General features: G+C 45.2%; 1 protein-coding gene and 1 long non-coding RNA gene across 2 annotated transcripts in view; one reads left to right on the top strand and one right to left on the bottom strand.

Annotated features, from left to right (window-relative positions):
- Nucleotides 1-22,322, top strand: part of CPNE2 (copine 2) — an 84,330-nt gene that overhangs the window by 14,952 nt on the left and 47,056 nt on the right. Inside the window, exon 2 of the mRNA XM_083751457.1 lies at nucleotides 15,259-15,455. Coding sequence (XP_083607583.1) covers nucleotides 15,288-15,455 — 168 coding nt within the window. The 5' untranslated portion in view covers nucleotides 15,259-15,287. The remainder of the gene's footprint in view (nucleotides 1-15,258; nucleotides 15,456-22,322) is intronic.
- LOC310850303 lies at nucleotides 13,740-21,309 on the bottom strand. The gene is made up of 2 exons (XR_014567292.1): nucleotides 20,204-21,309; nucleotides 13,740-14,814 (listed from the first exon to the last, which is right to left on the bottom strand). It is a non-coding gene; the product is annotated as an uncharacterized lncRNA (long non-coding RNA).

The following is a 22,322-nucleotide window of genomic DNA, read 5'->3' as shown; positions in this document are numbered from 1 at the left end:
TCTCCAGGGTCTCTCTATTTAGAGCTTGATGAATTTCAAATCCTCCTGGAAACTGTCCTGGAACTCTGACCATGCCTCTTGCTTGTATGGGTGGTGGATAAAGACGGGCATGTGTGTAGAGGTAAAAGGAACATTTGTTGCTCTGCCCATCTTTCCTTCTAGCCTAGCTCTGTCCCCTACTTGCCCATGGCCTTCTGAAAATTGCCCAGGTAGGAATGCAGCTCCTTAGGCTGGGGAAAGTTTGTTTCTGCTGACCTGCAGGAATCCTGCTTCCAAGCCCTTCTCCAGCTGCTTGAAGTGGTGCAGCCCAAGGAACGCTTTCCATTTGACCCTGCCGGTGGTCATGCGAACTGGCCCCAAGTGCACTACGGTTGCATCCCATGTTGGGGTTCTGTTCCAAGGGTTCTCCATCTACGTGGAAATTGTGTCTATCCAAACCAGTAGAACAGCCTCGCGGCTAGCAGGTAAGGGAGACAGAAAGAACTCTCCTGTACTCCCAGGACCCATATGCTGAGTGGGCCTCATTCCCCTACCCGCCCCCCCCCCCCACAAGCAAGGCAGGGAGCTTAAAATCTCGGCACTGAAAAACCTTAAAAAGATCTGGCACAAAGAGAGCTTTTAAGCTCTCTGTCTTTCTATGTTTAAATGGTGCATTTTCAACCGGCCGGCCTTCAACCACGTAAATTTGAGATCACACAGGCTAAATGAGCATAAGATGCGATTGTACTGTAGTTGCAGGTAAAACTCAGCACCCCCTCCCTGCATTGCTGATGGATCCAGCTGAGCACATGACTTCTGGATGCCCCCCCTCAAAAAAAAAAAACTGTCTTTAACCCTACGGTGTGTTATTAGTACAGTTGGAAACTCCATGTTGCCCGCCCGCAAGTGGTGATTATCTACTAGAGCTCTGCAACTCAGCATTTCCACTCAGTGAGACTCACTTTTCTTTTAATTGCACCTTTTGAATTGTTCTGCGAGTCTCCTTCCTCTTATCTTTCTGTCAGGCTCCTTAGCTTTGTGTTAGCCAGGCCTGGTGTCTCTTGCATTCCACCGATTCTCTTTCCGTTTTGTCGGCGTAAACTGACCAAAAGAATCCCCACGCTTGCAGACGCACGCAAGATCACGATGTGTTCCATCTTTAGCTTGCAGAAGTCTATTGAGATTGAAGGTGAGTACTTGAGCAGATTCTCTGCTCTGTCTCCAGATCTGCCCCCCCCCCCGCTAGCTCAGGCTTCTTTTTTTTTTTAAAAAAAAAATCCCACCTCATATCTTCCATCCAGAGGCAGATACCAAGGACTCAGTTCAAATCCCTGGTTAAGTCTACAGGTTTGTCTTTCTACAAAGCGGACACTGTGGAACTTTTTCTGTGAGTCCGCTGTGCAATTTGATGTTATTTTTTTGTTGGCGCATCTTTGTTTTTATCGCTGGTGATGATGGTGTGGAAAATGCTTGGTATTTAAGTTGCTTTTGAAAACTGCTTTGGAGAACTGTGCAACTTCCGTTTGAAACAGCATTGCTAAAGCCAGGGCTGTCTTAAGTATGTGCGGCACTGGGATGTAAAGATCCGCCTGGCCCCCCCCCCCAGGTTGCCCAGTCCCAGGCGTGCAGGAGGGCGGAGCCGGCCGGCCGGCCACCTCAGCGTCTCGCTGGCTTGGTCGCCCCCAAACTCAAGGCGCAGAGCCGTCCACAGCAGCAGAGGCCACTGTGGTGCTCCGACTGATGGGTGGGCTCTTCCCCGGACTCAACTCTTGGGGCCCAGACTCTTGGCCTGGTGCCCGTGGGAGCCCAACGCCTGGGTGTCCCGCACCCCTAGTGCCTATGGGTAAGACGGCCCTGGCTAAAGTCCTGCTTGATGTCATTGTACATGACAAATCTTTGCTGGAAGATACAGTGGTACCTTGGTTTGCAGCCGCTTTGAATTACAACCGTTTTGGATTACAACCACGTCAAACCCGGAAGTGTGTGTCCCTTTTTTTGGATTACAGCGGTACCTTGGGTTACATACGCTTCAGGTTACAGACTCCGCTAACCCAGAAATAGTACCTCGGGTTAAGAACTTTGCTTCAGGATGAAAACAGAAATCGTGCTCCGGCGGCACAGCAGCAGTAGGAGGCCCCATTAGCTAAAGTGGTGCTTCAGGTTAAGAACAGTCTCAGGTTAAGAACGGACCTCCGGAATGAATTAAGTACTTAACCCGAGGTACCACTGTACAACCCTTTTTTTCTTTATTACAACCCATTTTGGGGGCAGGCCCCATTGGCGAAAGCGTGTCTTGGGTTACAACCTGTTTTGGTTTACAACCGAACCTCTGGAACGGATTATGGTTGTAAACCAAGGTACCACTGTACTAGAGAATCCACTCTGGTCAGTGACCGACATCAATTCATTCTTGCTAGAGAATCTCCACTGGTAGGAACCTTAACCCCTCTCATGTATATGAAACTTCTTCTCATGGAGTCTAACCATTGGTTCCTCTAGAGTAGACCTTCCCTATCCAGGTGCCTCCAGATCTTTTAGACTGCAACTCCCATCATTTCAAGCAGGCAAAGCTGAGGCTGGTGGGAGTTTTGTAGCCAAAATATATGAAGGGTAGCAGGATGCTTTGCCACCTGACAACTTCAGTCCTTTTTGTCCCTCCAGGGTTCTGTACGTAGTTGTGCTGTAAACCTAGAGTGGGGAACATGCATCCATCTATGTGTTTTTGGACTACAACTCCCATCATCCCTGACCATTGGCCATACTCATTGAGGCTGATAAGAGCTGCAGTCCATGAGTAAGCCACCTTTGTGTTAGGATTGTAGGCCCTTAAAATTGGGACATGTTTGGTGTTGGCCCCCCACCTGGCAGGTGCTGCTGGGTAGGGGGAATATTGTTGGCCTGAACTATGGATGAGGGAGAAATTCAATTTAGTATCCATCCATTTAAAGATGAATTTAGCAAATGTGTGTTTTCCAAAACAATAAAGCCGGGGTTGTTTTGGAAAGCTATGTAAGCTGGGATAGCTCAGTCAGTAGCGTGTGAGACTCTTAATCTCAGAATCGTGGGTTTGAGCCCCACAATGGGTGAAAGATTCCTGCACTGCAGGGGTTAGGACTAAATGATCCTCGTACTCCCTTCCAACTCTATGGTTTTGTGATTCTGCTATTCTGTGGTAGAGTGCTTTTGTGTTTGAATCCTGCTTGCTGGTTTCCTACAATTCTATGAGGACACTGTCATCCTTTGCAATTTGTGCTTATCTAAATTTGCAATGCACTTCTACAACCCAAATGCATATGTTAGGGGAAAAGTGTACAGAAGAATTAATTTATTGGTGAAACTAACATTTTATTAGGAGAAACTACTTACAAAAATGTTTTCATTAGCCAACACGGCATACAAAAAAAATCAATAAAATACAGAAGACTTTTCATTTAAAAAATTTAATAGCGAATTGTTGTTACTGAATGTCAGCTTGGAAAAAGAAGAGTACCAAAATTGGCAAGGTCCTTACTTTTTACAATAATTTTTATTAATTTTCAATTACAATCCAATAATAGCCTCATTATAACAATACTAAATTATAATGCAATTGCTAATACCAATCATTCAAATACCGAATTTTATAATTTACGTGGCCACCCGCTTGCTTGATTTGATGGTTTTCTTTATTTCTGCATTCCAAAATCTTATTAATTTCAATTACATTCCGGTCAAAATAATAATCCCTTATACAACAACTGCAATATTAATAACTTCTATTTGTGTTGACACATTAAATGATTTATAGAACTACAAGTGAGGCACTCAGACTATATCCTTGTTCTTCCTGTGTGTGGCAGTTATTCTGTCTGTGGTGTTTCTTCCTGTCCTTGTAAAATGTTGTCTATCTTTTCCTGGTTGTTGCTGTTATCCGTCATGCCTTGGGTGGAGCTGATATCCCAGGCAAGGTCCATTCTTCCCTGATTCGACAAGTAACTCATAAGGAGGGATGGTAGTCCAGTAGGAGAGCAGGTGTTTGTATGCAGAAAGTCCCACTATAAATTGGCAGGATAGAAATGTGGTTCCTAAACTTTTTCACACCCCTGCCTTCTTAATTCCACAAACTCATCACCCTTCCACCCCACCCTATAAAAAACATTATTCACACTAGCGGTTTGCACCACCCACTAAGGAAGATAATGGCACAATAAAATTCAAAAGAAGCAAAAATTAATTTCACAATATTTATTCAAAATCCAATTAAAATTATTTCATTCAATCAGTCCAACAAAACTGATAAACCTGATCCAGTGATGCTAGTTTTTCAAAGTCTGCTAGTCATTTAGCAAGAACCTTAGATGCCATGTTCAGTAAATACACTTCACTGTTCAAGCAAATGCTTCATGCGATGTTTGGGCTTGAAGAAGTGATGCCAGGCTCCAAATTTCTGGCTTGAAGCCACTTAGCAGCAGTCTCAATGCACCACTTTCAGTGCCTCCCTTCCTCTTAGCACCCTCTAGGTCAGTGTTTCCCAACCGGTGTTCCGCGGCACACTAGTGTGCCGCGAGACGCTGCCTGGTGTGCCGTGGGAGGGAGGCGGGCGAGTCGGGCGGCGAGAGGCCGGGCGGCGGCGAGCACGCGCGGGGCGGCGAGCTCCCTCCCCCCCACATCCCATCGCCGCTCGCTTCGGCAGGCTGCCCCGTGCTCCGCGCTTGTGTCGGCTGCCCCGTGCTCCCCCCGAGAGCGCAAGGCTTGCGGGCGGCAGCTGGCAGCGCGGAGCACGGGGCGCCCTTCGGAGGACGCCCCGTGCTCCGCGCTTGTGTCAGCAAGCCTTGCGCACCGGGGGACCTCCCCCCGAGAGCGCAAGGCTTGCGGGCGGCAGCTGGCAGCGCGGAGCACGGGGCACCCTTCAGAGGACGCCCCGTGTTCCGCGCTGGTGTCGGCCAGCCTTGCGCACCCGGGGGATCTCCCCCCGGGAGCGCAAAGCTTGCGGGCGGCAGCTGGCAGCGCGGAGCACGGGGCGCCCTTCGGAGGACACCCCGTGCTCCGCGCTGGTGTTGGCCAGCCTTGCGCACCTGGGGGGCGCGTGGGGCGCCCTGAAACAGAGGGTTCCCCATGCTGCGGACTGTAGCCTGCCGCCCGACGCGCGGGGCGCCCTGAAGCAGAGCACCCCTCGCGCCAGGCAGACATGGGCCAGCCCCACAAGCTTGGGGGACAGCGGGGAGGCGCAGCACCGCCATCCCACTGTTCCCCGACCTGGTTTTTTTGGGGGGGGAAATAAAGGAAAAATACGGTACTTACTATTTCATAATAAAGTAATTATAAAATACTTTCTTTGTGTTTATTTGATGCCTATTAACGAGAGTTACTTTATATATAGTCAATATAGGCACAGAGTTAAATTTTTAAACATTTTCTAATGATGGTGTGCCTCGAGATTTTTTTCATGAAACAAGTGTGCCTTTGCCCAAAAAAGGTTGGGAAACACTGCTCTAGGTAATCCCCCCCCCGCCATGTGTGATACTGCCCCCTTTGGGAATGGCAGGAATAGATCAGCACATTGAGACTCTGGAGAACCTCTGCCAGGCAGTGTGTGGATCTGAGGTGTGAAACCTTAGGCCTGGGGGGCTATGTGTGGCTTTCCTGGCCTTTTCTATCCAGTCCTGAAGACCCACCCTGACCCACACCCCTTACCTTGCCTCCACCCAGCTCATGACCCTCTCGCCAACCCTGCTCTGTACCATCTTTGAAGGTTTTTATTGGCTGTATTGTGTCCTCAGACTCTGAACATGCTGTTATTTATTTGTTGCATTTACCATATATGCCACCTTTTTGTCCTCCAAGGAGACCAAGGTGACGTACATGGTTCCTCTGCTCTCTCATTTTATCCTCACAACAACCCTGTAAAATAGGTTAGGCTGAGAGACAGTGACTGGCCCAAGGTCACCCAATGAGCTTCATCCCTGCGTGGGGATTTGAACCCTGGCCTCTTCCAGGTCCTGGTTTGACAGACTAACCCCACTAGGATAGAGGGGTGTATGTGTGTTGAAATTAGCCTACTGTGCAAAGGTAAAATATTTATACTTTGCTCCCTGCGTTTTTGCTTCTGGCCCTTCCCATCTCTAGCATGTGGCCCCCAGAAACTTCCCAAGGGACAAATGTGGCCCACCTATTTCTGGTGAAGGCACTGCTGGGCTTGATGGAGAAGATGGTCTGACTTTGCACTTCCTGTTTTCCCTGCGTACATCCAGAGAGCTATTTTTAAGTGTGCCTGGAGGACTCGCAGGCACCCAGCAAGACTTCCACAGCTGGCCTTCATGTGAAGCGTCCCTGAATCAGTTGCTGCAGAGAATATACTCCAGATGGGGTTGGTCGCATTTCTCCATAGTACTCAAAAATAACACAAATGAAGTAAAAAAAAAATAGCAGCACTGGGCTGCCTGTGGAGGGGGCTGTTTTTGTTCCTTGTGCAAGATGGTCTCACGCTAGTATGGCCCAGGGAGGCTTATTATTATCATTATTATTTTCTTATATATATGTCACCCCTCTGACTGGGTTGCCCCAGCCAGTCTGGGCGGCTCCCAACAGAATATTAAAACCACAATAAAACATCAAACATTGAAAGCTGACCTCTCTTTCTCTCTTTGCCCCCCGTCCACAAACAACAGAGCCCAAACTGCTTTTGAAACCTCTTGGCTTGCCATGCCTGGCCCTGGAGAATGCTGCAAGGCTTAAAGCCTTAGTGGCCTTGTGCAACTCGGAGTTTGGCTCATTGTGCCTACAGAGAAAGGACATTAAATAAAGTAACACAATGAGCTCATCTTTCTCCCATCAGAGCAGCGGGGTGGTTGGGGCCATGTGCGTGACTCATGGCAAGGGGCAAACCAGCAAGCTGTAAGTCTGTCATTAAAACCAGGTGCGAGTTGGAGAACCCGTCAAGCTGTGAATGGGGAAAACACTCTGCCTTGTTGTTAAAAAAAGATGATGAAGGAGCAGCAGCGCAGAAGCTTCCTGTGGCTTGCTCCTGGAAATCTGGGTGCCCCTTGAGCACCCCTGAGCAAACCCAATGCAGATGGATGCAGGAGCGAGTATGGGTATTGGTGCAAAACCCACGGGTCTGGTGGGCACTGGAGACCTTGCTGAAATGTGCAGAATTCCAGTGGAAATGTAACAAGAATAGCATGGAACAGTGTAGATGAAGAAAGAGAAAGGGATCTAGGAATCTGCGTCCTGCATCCTGGAAAAAAATGACTTTGGGCCAGGCCAGTGGACATTCCGTTTCAGCCATATTTGGAACTGGCCTCCTAGCTTGGGAGCAATCAGTGTTATAGTTCAGGCTGCATTGCTAGTTTCCTGCACTAGTACTCATGGGGCTGTTGTGGAGTGACACATGCCTACCTTATCACCCTCCTGGTGTAAGGGTGAACTGCCTATGGATGTGCCTCCTCTGCAGCCAGTGTCTAAATGTCTGCAGCCTGTACTTGATCCCGCAGGTACAGGTTGAGCCATTCATTCATTTTATTTGTACGGCGCTTTTCCAGAAAAGAAATTGTGCTCCAAGCAGCTTAAAACAAAAGGAGTACGTTGCAAACGAAAGCAATTTCATAATAACACAGCAAAATAACATAGCAACAGTTTCACAAAAATAGCAGGACAATAACATAGTAACTGTTTCATAATAAGATTTGCAAATTAATAGCAAATCTAATAGTACACAAAAAAACAGATCTCAGTGCTGTAAATATAACAAGATTACATAAATAACATGCAGCATCCTCTAGCAAAAATAACAAGGGAACTTCACGGTTTGACCGTGGCCCTAGGAACACCCCTCCTATGATGTTGCTCACAGTCTCTTTCCTGCAGCAGCAGCTTCTTATAAGGCTTCCAAGAGCAAGGGGTGGGGTAGTGTTTCAGGTGTACATCTTGCAGGTCCAATGCCTGATGCAAGAGCATAGGGCCTGAAGTTTTATCCTAGCTTGTGTGCTCTGCTTGATTTTAAAATGCCAAGATGTCAGTATCTGTTTTTACAGAAACGCTCAGAATGTGCAGGTGTGCCAATGGCATTATTTAGCTGTGATTCCTGCACAGCAGCTGGGTGGGGTTCCTGCCAACTCTACAGTGCTATGATTCTAACTTAAACACTATTTTAAAGGCTTGTTGGTGCTGATCTTTAAAACCCTAAACTGCCTCGGTTCAGTATACCTGAAGGAGCGCCTCCACCCCCATCGTTCTGCCCGGATACTGAGGTCCAGTGCCAAGGGCCTTCTGGCGGTTCCCTCGCTGTGAGAAGCCAAGTTACAGGGAACCAGGCAGAGGGCCTTCTTGGTAGTGGCACCTGCCCTGTGAACGCCCTCCCACCAGATGTCAAAGAGAAAAACAACTACCAGACTTTTAGAAGACATCTGAAGGCAGCCCTGTTTAGGGATGCTTTTAATGTTTAATAGATTACTGTATTTTAATATTCTGTTGAAAGCTGCCCAGAGTGGCTGGGGAAACTCAGCCAGATGGGCAGGGTATAAATAATAAATTATTATTATTATTATTATTATTGTTTTCCCTCTGCCAGGCTTAGGCCATCTCAGCCAGCAGCAGCCCCAGTCCTGAGCGGAGTTTGGATCTGGCGTAACTTTACACAGGTTTAATTTACTTCAGCTTCTTTCTTCCCCAGTGGATGGGCCTTTGAACCTAACTTGCATTTTCTTCCCTCCTAGTCTATCCCTTCAGAGCTAAGGCCGGTGCCAACACAACCTTTGTGAATTTGGTTTTGGTGTGGGAAAATGATATAAATAGAACAAGCCTGCTTATTTTAAGGCTTTGGTTGCTTGAAAAGTGTATTTAAAAAAATAATAATGGTAGGTGGAAACACTTCATTCTAGTCTGGACTTATTCTCTCTCTCTTTTTTAAAGGTTTTTTAACAGGCCTGTAAAAACAGAGTTCTGAAGGTTTATCTAAATTGGAGGGAAGTGGATGATTAATAACCCTGAAGTCTATGACCTCAGGACTTTCCCCCTTCCTGTAGACTTCCCTATATAGCTAGTTTTTGTTTGCTCCAAGTCACACTCTTTACAAACCAAAACACCTTGCAGCATGGAAAAATGTGAGGCTGGACTCTAAGACTGCCTATGCCCTAGATCTTGAAGTGCATTCTCCACATGCACACCCCACTGATTCTGCATTATAACAATTCAAAACATGTATGCAGTGCAACAAATAAACATTAGTTAACCTGAAATAACCATAATGTCTGCTTATATACAGTGATACCTCAGGTTACAGACACTTCAGGTTACAGACTCCGCTAACCAGAAATCGTGCAGTGTCAGCGGGAGGCCCCATTAGCTAAAGTGGTATCTCAGGTTAAGTACAGTTTCAGGTTAAGAACAGACCTCCAGAACAAATTAAGTTCTTAACCTGAGGTACCAGTGTATACACCTTTAAAGCACATTTGAAGTACCGTCTTTCCCTCAAAGAATTATAGGAATAATAATAATAATAATAATAATAATAATAATAATGATGATGATTATTTATTATTTATACCCCGCCCATCTAGCTGGGTTTCCCCAGCCACTCTGGGCAGCTTCCAACCGAGTAGTAAAAACACAATACAGCATCAAACATTATAAACTTCCCTAAGCAGGGCTGCCTTCAGATGTCTTTTAAAAGTAAGTTTCCTATAGTTTACTCCTCACAGAGTTACAATTCACAGCAACCCTTCACAAACTACAGTGCCCAGAATTTTTGAGGGAAAGAATGTGCTTTAAAGGTATAGCATGTTCACAGCTTAAGGCTCAAGATATTAAGCCTTGGGTATTGGTATAATAGGGCCTGAGGCCTATGTTGTGATAGATTTCCATTTCCCTCCCTCCAACCTCTCCCTCTCTCCTCCTTGGGCACTCACATTTAGCCTAAGTGTTCTGCATAGCTCTGAGCCTCCTGGGTGGTTTCCTGCTTAATGCTTGTTTACTAGTATAGAAACCATAGCATCATTAAAATGATGTCCATTACTCTAACAGAGCTGTAGTTATACTAATGTGGAAACACCCAATTCATGCAAGCAGCTAAGACGAAGAATCAACCTACCAAAGCACAGGCATTAAAATAAAACATCCGCCATCAGAGCAATCCCACTAAAACATTAAAATATAAACACCCAAAGTTAAAATGGAATTGTAAACGTAACTGGAAACCGTCATGTAACAGGAAATATAAATACTTACAAATGTGAACCTTGGCACAGGTAACCCACAGGGATCTGGTTGGCCAGTGTGAGAACATGATGCTGAACCAGGTGGGCCATTGACCTGATCGGTCAGGCTCTTCTATTGTGACTGCTGTCTATACAGGGCCTTGTGAGCTGTGGCCCCAGAGTTGTGAAATTCGATTCCAGAGGACTAGCCCCATCACTTGTGGATTTTGAACAGGTCTTAAAGACCTACTTCTTTAACACTGCCTTTAGCAACTACAGTGGAACCTCATGTTACATACCGTCCTCCTTGCGAACGCTGTGAGTTACAAGCTCTGCTAACCTGGAAGTAGATGCCCCTTGTTGCAAACTTTGCCCTGGGATGTGAGTGGAAGTCGCGCGGTGGCAGCAGTGGGAGGCGCCATTAGCGAAAGCGTACCTCATGTTATGAGCGGTTTCAGGTTACAAATGGGCCTCCAGAACGGATTAAGTTCATAACTGGAGGTACCACTGTAATTGGAGAGTTGTAGAACTCCCCAGTTTCCAGATGGTTTTGTTTATTATAGGTGAGATTGGGGTTGTTCCTTTTGGATTTCTAGTAACATTTTACAATATAGTTTTGATATTTTTTGCAGTCTTTTAATTGCATTTTACTGTATGCTGTATATTTGGCTTAGGAAGGATATTTCTTGAAAAAGCTGTATGCACGATAATAAAATAATATCAAAGGATAATGCAGCACTGGGTGACTAGATAATGGTGTTTTTTAAATTAGTGTCATCGTCACCATTTAATTTCTAGTGTTTTATTATTTTTATATAATATGAATCGCTTCCTGTGAAACATCTCAAAGGAGTTTAACAAAAAAATATAAAACAATTTCAGATATTAAAAATCATATATAAAAACAATTATAACAATTTCAGATATAAAAACAATTTCAAATCCAATACAGATACAAGTGAGGATAAAAAAATCTCCCTTCAAAAGGTTTGTTGAAAAAGGAAGGTATTGAATAGGTGCTGAAAAGACAACAGAGATAGTACCTGTCTCATGTATATTAGTATTTATGTAGTCATTTTCAAAGTACTTAACACACATGATCTTAAACTACAGTCCTAAATACTTACTGAAGCATAAGCTCCACTCTGTGCAGTAAGACACACTTCAGAGCAAACATGCATATGATTGTGCTATTAATCTTTATGACAGTTCTGCAAGGCAGGATAGTATTAACTCCATGTTAAAGTTGGGAATAAAGATGACTGTTCTTAGACCTCCTGGAAAGGAATCTGTGGCTCGGGCAACATTTGGATGATAGATTTTCTCCTACTCCTTCTACTTTGCCCAAAACCCTTTTGAAATTGTGGTTCGGTTTCACGACGGGGATGAACATGAGGTATGGATGCTTTCCTACAAAAACGAAGTACAGTGCTACCTTGGGTTACAGACGCTTCAGGTTACAGACTCCGCTAACCCAGAAATAGTACCTCAGGTTAAGAACTTTGCTTCAGGATAAGAACAGAAATTGTGCTCTGGTGCCACAGCAGCAGTGGGAGGCCGCATTAGCTAAAGTGGTACCTCAGGTTAAGAACAGTTTCGGGTTAAGAATGGACCTCCAGAACGAATTAGGTTCTTAACCCGAGGTACCACTGTATGTCTTTTTTTTGTCTTTCAGAACTATTGTTTTTCTTAACACGCAGTTTCATTTCAGTGTAATTGACTACCCCTTAATCTATAACTAAGCCAACAAAGATGTTTTTTAACAGCCTGGCCCTTATTTAAACAACTACAATTACTGCCTGAGCATGACACACGAGGGGCTGCAAGATTTCTCCCGCCTGTCCTTCAGAGAAATTCAAAAGACTCTAGTTGTTTTTGCTGCAGCGAATGGAGTAACAAAGCTACCTGAAAAGTAATTTGCTCTAAAAGCCCCTGTTTTGCACTGGCTTCCAAAGCAGGGCATGTTAGCAAATGAATCACTATTTCCCCCTTCCCCAATAATAATAAAGAATATTTAGTGAAATGCTTGGGTTGGTTGGTGCAGCTGATTGTATTTGCAGCTGCAACTCAAACATAAAGTTTATTTGGGAGGGGGTACATGTTTGTGTGCAGCGAGAGTTTTCATCTGTGTACACGGACCTTGATGCATGTTCAGTAAAGTCAGGATGCATCTACCACCTGATACGTGCTTGTGCACACACACACTCTTAATTCCTAGTAGTAGTAGTAGTAGTAATAATAATAATAATAATAATAATAATAATAATAATAATATTTATACCCCACCCATCTGGCTAGGTTTTCTCAGCCACTCTGGGTGGCTTCCAACAAAATATTAAAAATACATTAAAACATCAGTCATTAAAAACTTTCCTAAACTTCAGATGTCTTCTAAAAGTCAGATGTTTATTTCCTTGACACCTGAAGGGAGGGTGTTCCACACACCCTCCCTTCAGGTGTCAAGGGGATTAAGAATTACACAACTTTTAGAAGACATCTGGAGGTAGCCCTGTATCTGGAGGTTTTTAATGCTTGATGTTTTTATTATGTTTTTAGATATGCTGTAAGCTGCCCAGAGTGGCTGGGGAAACCTAGCCAGATGGGCAGGGAATTATTATTATTATTATTATTTTATTTTCCCTCCCAACTTTTCACCTCAAAGTTTAAAATCAGGGCAAAATGGAGACTGCGGGAAATAGGGACTGCATAGGAATGTATGCATGTATATCTGAAGGAGCGTCTCTACCCCCATCGTTCTGCCCAAACATTGAGGTCCAGCTCCGAGGGTCTTCTGGTGGTTCCCTCACTGTGAGAAGCCAGGTTACAGGGAACCAGGCAGAGGGCCTTCTCGGTAGTGGCACCCGCCCTGTGGAATGCCCTCCCACCGGATGTCAAAGCGATAAACAACTACCTGACATTCAGAAGACATCTTAAGGCAGCCCTGTTCAGGGAAGTTTTTAATGTGTGACATTTTAGTGTATTTTTGGTCTCTATGGAAGCCGCCCATCATCATCATTATTATTATTATTATTATTATTATTATTATTATTAACACACCCTAATACCTGGTGCCCTCCAGATGTTTTGGACTACAGCTTCCATCTGCTCCAACCAGCATGGCTTTTGGGGGGAAAACCCCTTAGAGAGATTCTGTTTCTGTAGCTGGTGTCATTGATTCTCTCTGCATCTGCAAGCAACTTGGAGTAGAGGGGCCCCCTGAGCATGTGCAGAGCTCTTCCCAGCCAGCTGCTATGCCTCTGTATTCAGGAGCAGTGGCTGTAGAGCAAGCCGTCTTTCTGCAGATTGAGCCCTCCCTCCTAACCTGGCTGATGTTGTTCTGCCTCTCATACGGACATGGCTGGCCTGCCACCTTCTGCCCAGGACTTGAAACTGTCAAGAAGATGTGACATCTCTGTTGGCGGAGAAATTGAGATGCAGCTGAAAGGGCTTGGGGCCGGGGGAGCTTGGAGAGATGGCTGACCCTGAACAGGATGAAGAGCACAGCTGTCAGCAGCTGCCCACAGGAAGAGACAGCAGAGCCGTCATCCGTGGGCAGTCATGCCTTTTGTGAATTAAAAAAGAGGGGGCTGTGAATCAGGTTTTAATGCTCTCCCATAGGGAAGCAGATGCGGTCCACCGAACTGGGGGGAGGATGCTGAAGGTTTTGAGCTGGAGGGAGTGGCAGTTCCAAGGATGTTCACCTAGGTGGCCCTTGTTTCAGAGACGGAGATGTTGAAAGCAGCGTGCCACTTGGGGTTGGTCACTTGTCTGTCCAGATAGCTGCACAGCCAGGGCGGGAAAGTCTGTTCAGGGATTAGGAACCTTCTGGGCACAAGAAGGAGCCAAGGATGGGACATAACCTTTGTACAGCTGGCTGCATTGCAAAAGCCAATTGTATCTACACACATTTATCTCCACTGCATTATAGAATTGTATAGTTGGAAGGAACCCAAAGGGTCACGTAGCCTGGTGTGTGTGTGTGTGTGTGTGTGTGTGTGTGCTAGAGGCATTATCATAGTTCAGTGGCATGTTCCAGTTAGAACAAAGCACTCAAGGAAGGTGTGGAGCCAGTGATGGGGTGCCTTGGGGAAGGTTCTGAGAGCCGGATATAGATGCTTAGAGGGCCACATTTGTCCTCCTGTGTCATTGTGAGACTCACACCCATTGTTCTGGCCACTTTTGACTCTGGCAACAGCCACTGTTTCTCTCTCACCTCACCTGTCAGTGGCACGTGGCCCCTGGAAGACTCTGCTTCTGTCATATAGATTCCATCACGCAGACATTAAAATCTTAATAGAGCAAGCCAATAAAAATATTCAAAATAATAGAGAAGCAATAAGAGAAGCAGTGAAATAGGGAATTAAGAGCAATGTGTGAATTAAGAGCAATACGAAAAGCAGTGAAATAGCAGCAAAACGTATTAGCAATAAATAGCAACATCCAACTTGGCACCGTATCATTGTACTGAATGAAATAACTCATCACTAGATCAATGAACAGCAGTGAAATATACTTGCCAAGGGAAACCAATTTGGAACAAACCTGTCTTCAATGTTTGTTTGAAGAGGTTTATGGTCCTCATTTGGAATTGAGTTCCATCAATGTGCATCTTGACACATCACCTTATTTTGTTTTATATTTTATTATACTTTATGTTGAATTTCTGAAATTATAGAAAAAACAAAACTTCATTATCGTTCTCACAATGACCCAAATTGGGGACACAATGAAAATGCTAAGCATAATCAATATTACATCGAGCTTTCGGAGGAAAATAAAGCAAAGACCCAAAACTACACCTCTGTTAGTTTGATGGAAGAATAAAGTTGTAACAAGTTGCAGTCTTAACCATAAACACAACAAAGTTAAAACTAAAAGCAATGAGGAGGGCAGCTGAAACCGAGAAGAGGGAATCTGCAAGGGAGTGAGCACACAGGATTGATATGACATTTGAACTCAGAAGTTGGCTCACGTGTTTGGCCACTATGTTACATGGGTGGTCAAAGCATCAGCAAGGCTCCTCTCTCCTTGTAGCAAATGCCTTTTTATGGGGAATTTATGAGTTTCATCCCTCCTCTTGTACTAATAAACCTTTCTACCCTTGCAGATTGTCGGGAATTGTTGCTGCCTGAGCTGATGGCGTACACAACCAGCTCCAGCCCTTCCGTGCCAGTGGGGCCCCAGTACTGCGTTTGCAAAGTCGAACTGTCTGTGTGTGGCCAAAATCTTCTGGACAGAGATGTCACCTCTAAATCTGACCCCTTCTGTGTCTTATTTATGGAGGTCAATGGCAAGTGGACAGAGGTAAGGCCCAAAATGTTGCCCTGTGTCAGGAATGGCCATCCTCCATTGTCCAGTGGGTGCGAGTTACAAAATGGCTGCCACAGGAGCATGGCATAACACAAAATGGTGGTTGTGGCACAGTGGTATAATGGATTCTGTGTTGGAGAGGCTGAGACAGATGATCAGTTAACAAGAATTTTGTCATGGACTGGTTGGATGCAGAAGAGTGATGGGAGGCACCGGCTGTGGAACCTCCAAGGGAAAAAGGCTCAGAGCCAGGGGATTGGTGGTGGGACGACACCGAGTGGTTGGAGAGAGAAGAGGGAGCAGACTGGGAGGAGGTGGTGTCAGAAGCTGAGGAGGCAAGAGGGTTCAGTTAGCAGGAAGAGTCTGTGGCAGAGAGGTCCAGAATCAGCGGCAGAAAAGGAGGCTGGAGAGGAGAGGGGCCAAGAGGCAATGTGCTCCTGGCAATAATAACAATATTAAAGTTCATTTAGATAGAGAACCAGATTTGACACACATACAAGCATTTACAAACCTAATCCCGGGTAATACATTCAAAAGGGTGAGGGCTGGTCAGCTACAGGCATGCTTGGAGGATACGGATTCTCTATTTAAATAATAATAATAATAATTTAGGTTTTCACATAATACATCTTAGGAACACGATATATTACAATTCTTATTTTTCTGTGACTTCCCATATCACTCGATAATATGTTATATCGCCACTCTTCTGAACTGCTCATTTGTGAGGATGTGTATTCTCTCTATCCATCACAATCTGGCTTGAGGTCTGGGTACTGCTCTGAGGCTGCCTAGGATGCCCTGAAGGACACCCTTTGTTGGGGAAGACACAGAGGGAGTGCAGCACCGTTGAATCTCTCCACCATTCAAGCAGCGTTACGAGTTATAATCCAATATTTGTAAGCTGACCCATTGGCTTTTTTGTGTGATTCCCTCACCCTGGAAATAGTAGATTCTTGCAGTCCTGGGTGTGGTGGAAGGTGGTGGACTCTCCTTCATTGGAGGTTTTTAAGCAGAGGTTGGATGGCCAGGGATTCTCTAGTCGTGATTCCTGCATTGCAGGGGGTTGGTCTAGATGACTCTTTGGGTCCCTTCCAACTTCACAGTTCTATGATTCTATGAAAGTCTGTGAATCTGTGGCCCAGGAATCAGTTATTCTCTGGGCAGAAACCTCAATGGCCTCCTGCTTGCTTTGGTCATACATTTCTGTTATCTCCTCTTTGCAGACGCCTGTTTTGATTAAATCTGCTGGCAAATTGTTCCCTTTCATAGACTTCTTAAAATGTTGTTATAGCTTTATCAGGAAGTTCAAAGAGCAAGCAGTTAACCCAAGGAGCAACGGTCAGCAATCACTCTGCAGGGATTCATAGAATCATAGAATCATAGAATTGGAAGAGACCACAAGGGCCATCGAGTCCAACCCCCTGCCAAGCAGGAAACACCATCAGAGCACTCCTGACATATGGTTGTCAAGCCTCTGCTTAAAGACCTCCAAAGAAGGAGACTCCACCACACTCCTTGGCAGCAAATTCCACTGTCAAACAGCTCTTACTGTCAGGAAGTTCTTCCTAATGTTTAGGTGGAATCTTCTTTCTTGTAGTTTGGATCCATTGCTCCATGTCCGCTTCTCTGGAGCAGCAGAAAACAACCTTCTCCCTCCTCTATGTGACATCCTTTTAAATATTTGAACATGGCTATCATATCACCCCTTAACCTCCTCTTCTCCAGGCTAAACATGCCCAGCTCCCTTAGCCGTTCCTCATAAGGCATCATTTCCAGGCCTTTGACCATTTTGGTTGACTTCCTCTGGACACGTTCCAGTTTGTCAGTGTCCTTCTTGAACTGTGGTGCCCAGAACTGGACACAGTACTCCAGGTGAGGTCTGACCAGAGCAGAATACAGTGGCACTATTACTTCCCTTGATCTAGATGCTATACTCCTATTGATGCAGCCCAGAATTACATTGGCTTTTTTAGCTGCCGCGTCACACTGTTGGCTCATGTCAAGTTTGTGGTCAACCAAGACTCCTAGATCCTTTTCACATGTACTGCTCTCAAGTCAGGTGTCACCCATCTTGTATTTGTGCCTCTCATTTTTTTTGCCCAAGTGCAATACTTTACATTTCTCCCTGTTAAAATTCATCTTGTTTGTTTTGGCCCAGTTTTCTAATCTGTCAAGGTCATTTTGAAGTGTGATCCTGTCCTCTGGGGTGTTAGCCACCCCTCCCAGTTTGGTGTCATCTGCAAATTTGATCAGGATGCCCTTGAGTCCATCATCCAAGTCATTGATAAAGATGTTGAATAAGACCGGGCCCAAGACAGAACCCTGTGGCACCCCACTAGTCACTCTTCTCCAGGATGAAGAGGAACCATTGATGAGCACCCTTTGGGTTCGGTCAGTCAGCCAGTTACAAATCCACTGAGTGGTAGCATAGTCAAGACCGCATTTTACCAGCTTCTTTACAATAATATCATGGGGCACCTTGTCAAATGCCTTGCTGAAATCAAGGTAGGCTACATCCACTGCATTCCTTCATCTACCAGGCTTGTAATTCTGTCAAAAAACGAGATCAGGTTAGTCTGACATGACTTATTTTTCAGAAATCCATGCTGACTATTGGTGATCACAGCATTCGTTTCTAGGTGCTCACAGACTGTTTGCTTAATGATCTGCTCCAGAATCTTCCCTGGTATTGATGTCAGACTGACTGGGCGGTAATTATTTGGGTCCTCTCTTTTCCCCTTTTTGAAAATAGGGACAATATTTGCCCTCCTCCAGTCTGCCGGGGCTTCGCCTGTTCTCCAGGAATTCTCAAAGATGACTGCCAGTGGTTCTGAGATCACATCTGCCAGTTCTTTTAATACTCTTGGATGCAGTTCATCTGGCCCTGGAGACTTGAATACATCTAAACTAGCCAAGTATTCTTGTACTATCTCCTTAGTTATTCTGGGCTGTGTTTCCTCTGCTAAATCATTTGCTCCAAATTCTTCAGGTCGGGTATTGTTTTCTTTATCGGAGAAGACTGAGGCAAAGAAGGCATTGAGGAGTTCAGCCCTTTCTGTGTCCCCTGTTTGCATTTCACCGTCTTCTCCTCTGAGTGACCCACTGTTTCTTTGTTCTTCCTTTTGCTATGAACATACCCATAAAAGCCTTTTTTGTTGCTTTTAACCTCTCTAGCAAGCCTGAGTTCATTCTGTGCTTTAGCTTTTCTGACTTTGTGTCTACACGTGCTGGCTATTTGTTTGAATTCCTCTTTGGTGGTTTCCCCCCTTTTCCATTTTTTGTACACATCCCTTTTTAATCTTAACTCAGTTAAAAGTTCTTTAGATAGCCACCCTGGCTTCTTTGGGCACCTTCCATGTTTCCGTCTCATTGGTATTGCCTGAAGTTGTGCTTTTACTATCTCCCTCTTAACAAACTCCCAGCCACCATGAACTTCCTTTCCTTTTAGTATTACCGTCCATGGGATCTCACCCAGCACTTCCTAAGTTTTATGAAGTCGGCTTTCTTAAAGTCAAGGAATTGAGTACTAGTATGCTTGGCTGCTCCTTTCCGCTGTATAGTAAACTTCAGAAGAGCATGATCATTCACGCCTAATGATCCTTCCACTTCTACCCCACTAACCAGGTCATCAACATTGGTTAGGACCAGATCTAAAATGGCTGTTCCTCTTGTTGCTTCTCCCACTTTCTGGACAATGAAGCTGTCTGCAAGGCCAGTGAGGAATCTGTTTGACCTTATGCTCTTGGCTGAGTTTGACATCCAACAAATATCCGGGTAATTGAAGTCCCCCATTACTACTATCTCCCTTCATTTTGCATGTTTGGCCATCTGTTCCAGGAAGGCATCATCTATGTCCTCCATTTGGCTTGGGGATTTATAGTAAACTCCCACAATGAGGTCACTGTTATTCTTCTCTCCCTTAATTTTGACCCAAATGCTCTCACTTTGGCTTTGAGGTTCTAAATCTTGGATCTCTTCACAGGTATACACATCCCTGACATATAACGCCACTCCTCCTCCTTTCTTGTCTGGTCTGTTTCTCTGAAATAGATTGTATCCCTCCATTATTACATTCCAATCGTGGGACTTATCCCACCAGGTTTCAGTGATGCCTATTATGTCATATTTAGTTTGCTGTACCAAGAGCTCAAGCTCATCTTGTTTATTTCCCATGCTTTGCGCATTAGTGTACAGACATTGAAGTCCATTAATCATTCCCCCGTGTCTCTTATTTAAGGATTTTTTCCTCCCACCACTAGGTCTGTGTGCTGTTTGCTCCATTTGGTCTATGACATTCGGATGATGATGATGATGATGATGATGATGATCATCATCATCATCCTTGTTGTCTGTTCCGCTTACCGGCAGTAGATTGTCCGCCACCCTCTTCTTGACTTGTGCCAACTTCCCACAAGCTCCTCCAAAAGGAGGAGGCTGCGGACAGACTGGCCAACAAGCCTGCGCATGAACCCTGCTGCCTCCATCTCCATCCCTGGACAACCACTAGGTTCTAACCAGTGTCAGTCCTCCTCAGAGCAGACCCATGGGAAATAATCATATTTCTTGGATACAACCCATTAAGTCCAGAGTCTAAAACCACCCAACTGCCCCACTGTTAAGCAAGGTTTTCTATAGCAGTTGTTCACTCTCCAAACAGATACTACTGTTGGCTTTCTTTGACAAGAAAACCGCATGCTGTGAGAAATGGAGTACGGACACACACACACACACACACTGACTTAAAAGATGGTTTCTCTCTTCTGCGCTAATATATTCAGAGAGAAGACACATCGTACTGCCCAGCAGCTGGGATTTGCATGCTCTTGGGTTTATTTTGTGAATAACATTTTTTGCCCATAAGGAAGAATCAGCCCTGGTTTCTCAAAGCGGACAGCGTTGTTGCTTTGGATGATATGGGGGGAGGTGGAAGGGTAACAACTCTGTTGTGATGAGAGGCAGATGGACACAGGAAAACAGCTGTGTTGTAGAACTGCTCAAGGAAGGAATTGGAAGCATGTTTACACAGCTTTGTTTATATGGTCAGAAGCTGCCAGAAGGTTCTGCTCTTTCCCCTTGTAGTCTGCACTGGAGTCATTTACTCTGCAATCACTCCTTCTGCCAAAATGGTATCTGCCCTTTGGATGAAACAGTGTGGTAAGACAAAAGCAAATCCACTGAGATGTTCATGTGTATTCATTTACATGCATGCAAAACCAGATTGATCAACCCCTATGGAAGGGAACATAACTTATTTTGGCTGTGTACACATCATACATTTAAAGTACATGCCCCCCCCCCAAGAATAATGGGAACTGTAGTTTGCTAAGGGTGCTGGGAATTGTAGCTCTGTGAAAGGCTAAACTACAGTTCCCAGGATTTTATTTTGGTGTGGGTGGGTGGGTCGGGGAGGGGTGTTGTGTGCTTTGCATATATGGTGTTTTACGTAGCATGTTGAAGTGGTGAACTCTGAAGAATGGCAACTCTGCCGACCTAGTCTGAGCAAATTTTGAGAAGGCAAAAGGGGGAGATAGTGAATTTACCAAGAACCAGAAAATACAGCGCCTGTTTGGTGAAGGAGCAGATAGTACTGTAACTCGTTAACTGATGTTAGTTTGCTATGTTCATGCTTGATGCAACCAAGCGGATTGTCTGGAGTTGAAGGGGGAGCCAAATACAGTATATTTGTGGTTCCATGTTTATTTTCAGCTGCAGGGGACAGCTTGGTACAATTTCATGGTGAAGACTTTAGGTGCAGAAGGTTCCAGGTTCAGTCTGCAACATCTCCAGGTGGGCTGGAAAAAGACCCTGGAGAGCCATTCCTGCCAGTCACTGTAGACATACTGAGCTGGCTGGCGCAGTGATTTGACTTGGTATAAAGCAGCTTCCTATGTTGTTATGTTCTTCCAATGAACAGTATTGCGAGGCTCAGACTGCAGGGCAGGAAGGAAGGCAGATGGGAGTAAGAGAAGGGTTGGGGCAACTGATTTTGGCGCTAAGGAAACAGGGATGGCTAACCATGCTTAGTAACATAGGCAGTTTCAGGGCTGGGACTGACGGGAGTTGTAGTTCAAAACATCTGGAGGGGACCAGGCTGGTGAAGGTTGGTGTAATAGGAAGTTTGTTCCTGAATGAGAAAGATTCCCTTTCCTCCTTTTTGTATGATGAAGTGCCATTTTTCACTGTCCTGTTGCTCCGAGCTCCTTCTCTGTTCAGGGTTTTCATCAGAACTGAAGTGTGTGTGTTTCTTTCTCTCCCTCCCTCTCTCTCTGTAATGCCAACTTTTCAGATGTGTGGTTTTTATTTCGCCTGGGCTATTTTTGGACTGTTGCTTCAGAAAAACATGTGGTGAGGAATGTGAGAGAGAGGAGTCTTCAATGGGCAGTCTGTGAGACACACAGGCTGTTGCTTGCTGCTTCGATTCTGAAGGGAGGTCAGAGGATTGTCTGAGCTGGCAGCGGGTGTGGAAAAGTGGGGCATATTTTCAGCCTTCCCACCAGAACCTGGGCAGCCTCCAGAAAGATGTGAAACAAAGAACAGACACTGACCCCTCCTGAATGTAAAAGTCTCCAGTGGCAAAGGCTTGCTGGCACCAAGAAATCAAAATTGAGGCTGCATTTTTAAGTGTCGCTTGAAAAGTCCCCTTTCATCGGTCAGATAATAGTGGTTTGGGGGCAGATTCTGGCCCACTAGGGAACAAGAGGGAGGTAACAGCTTGCTGAGTGGGGACCCCCAAGGTTTCTGAAAGTACAAAAAACATCTCCCTGCTACAAAGCCCTCATAGGGATGACTGTGCTCGGTAGCAGTGGAAAGCTGGGCGTCAGCTGGAAAACAAAAATAGAAAACTGAGATGGGGTGTGG

Source organism: Podarcis gaigeae (assembly GCF_964106915.1).
Source record: "Podarcis gaigeae genome assembly, chromosome: 8".
NCBI lineage: Eukaryota > Metazoa > Chordata > Lepidosauria > Squamata > Lacertidae > Podarcis > Podarcis gaigeae.
The sequence above is the reverse complement of the archived record's forward strand: the minus strand, read 5'-3'. Positions and strand labels throughout refer to the sequence as shown.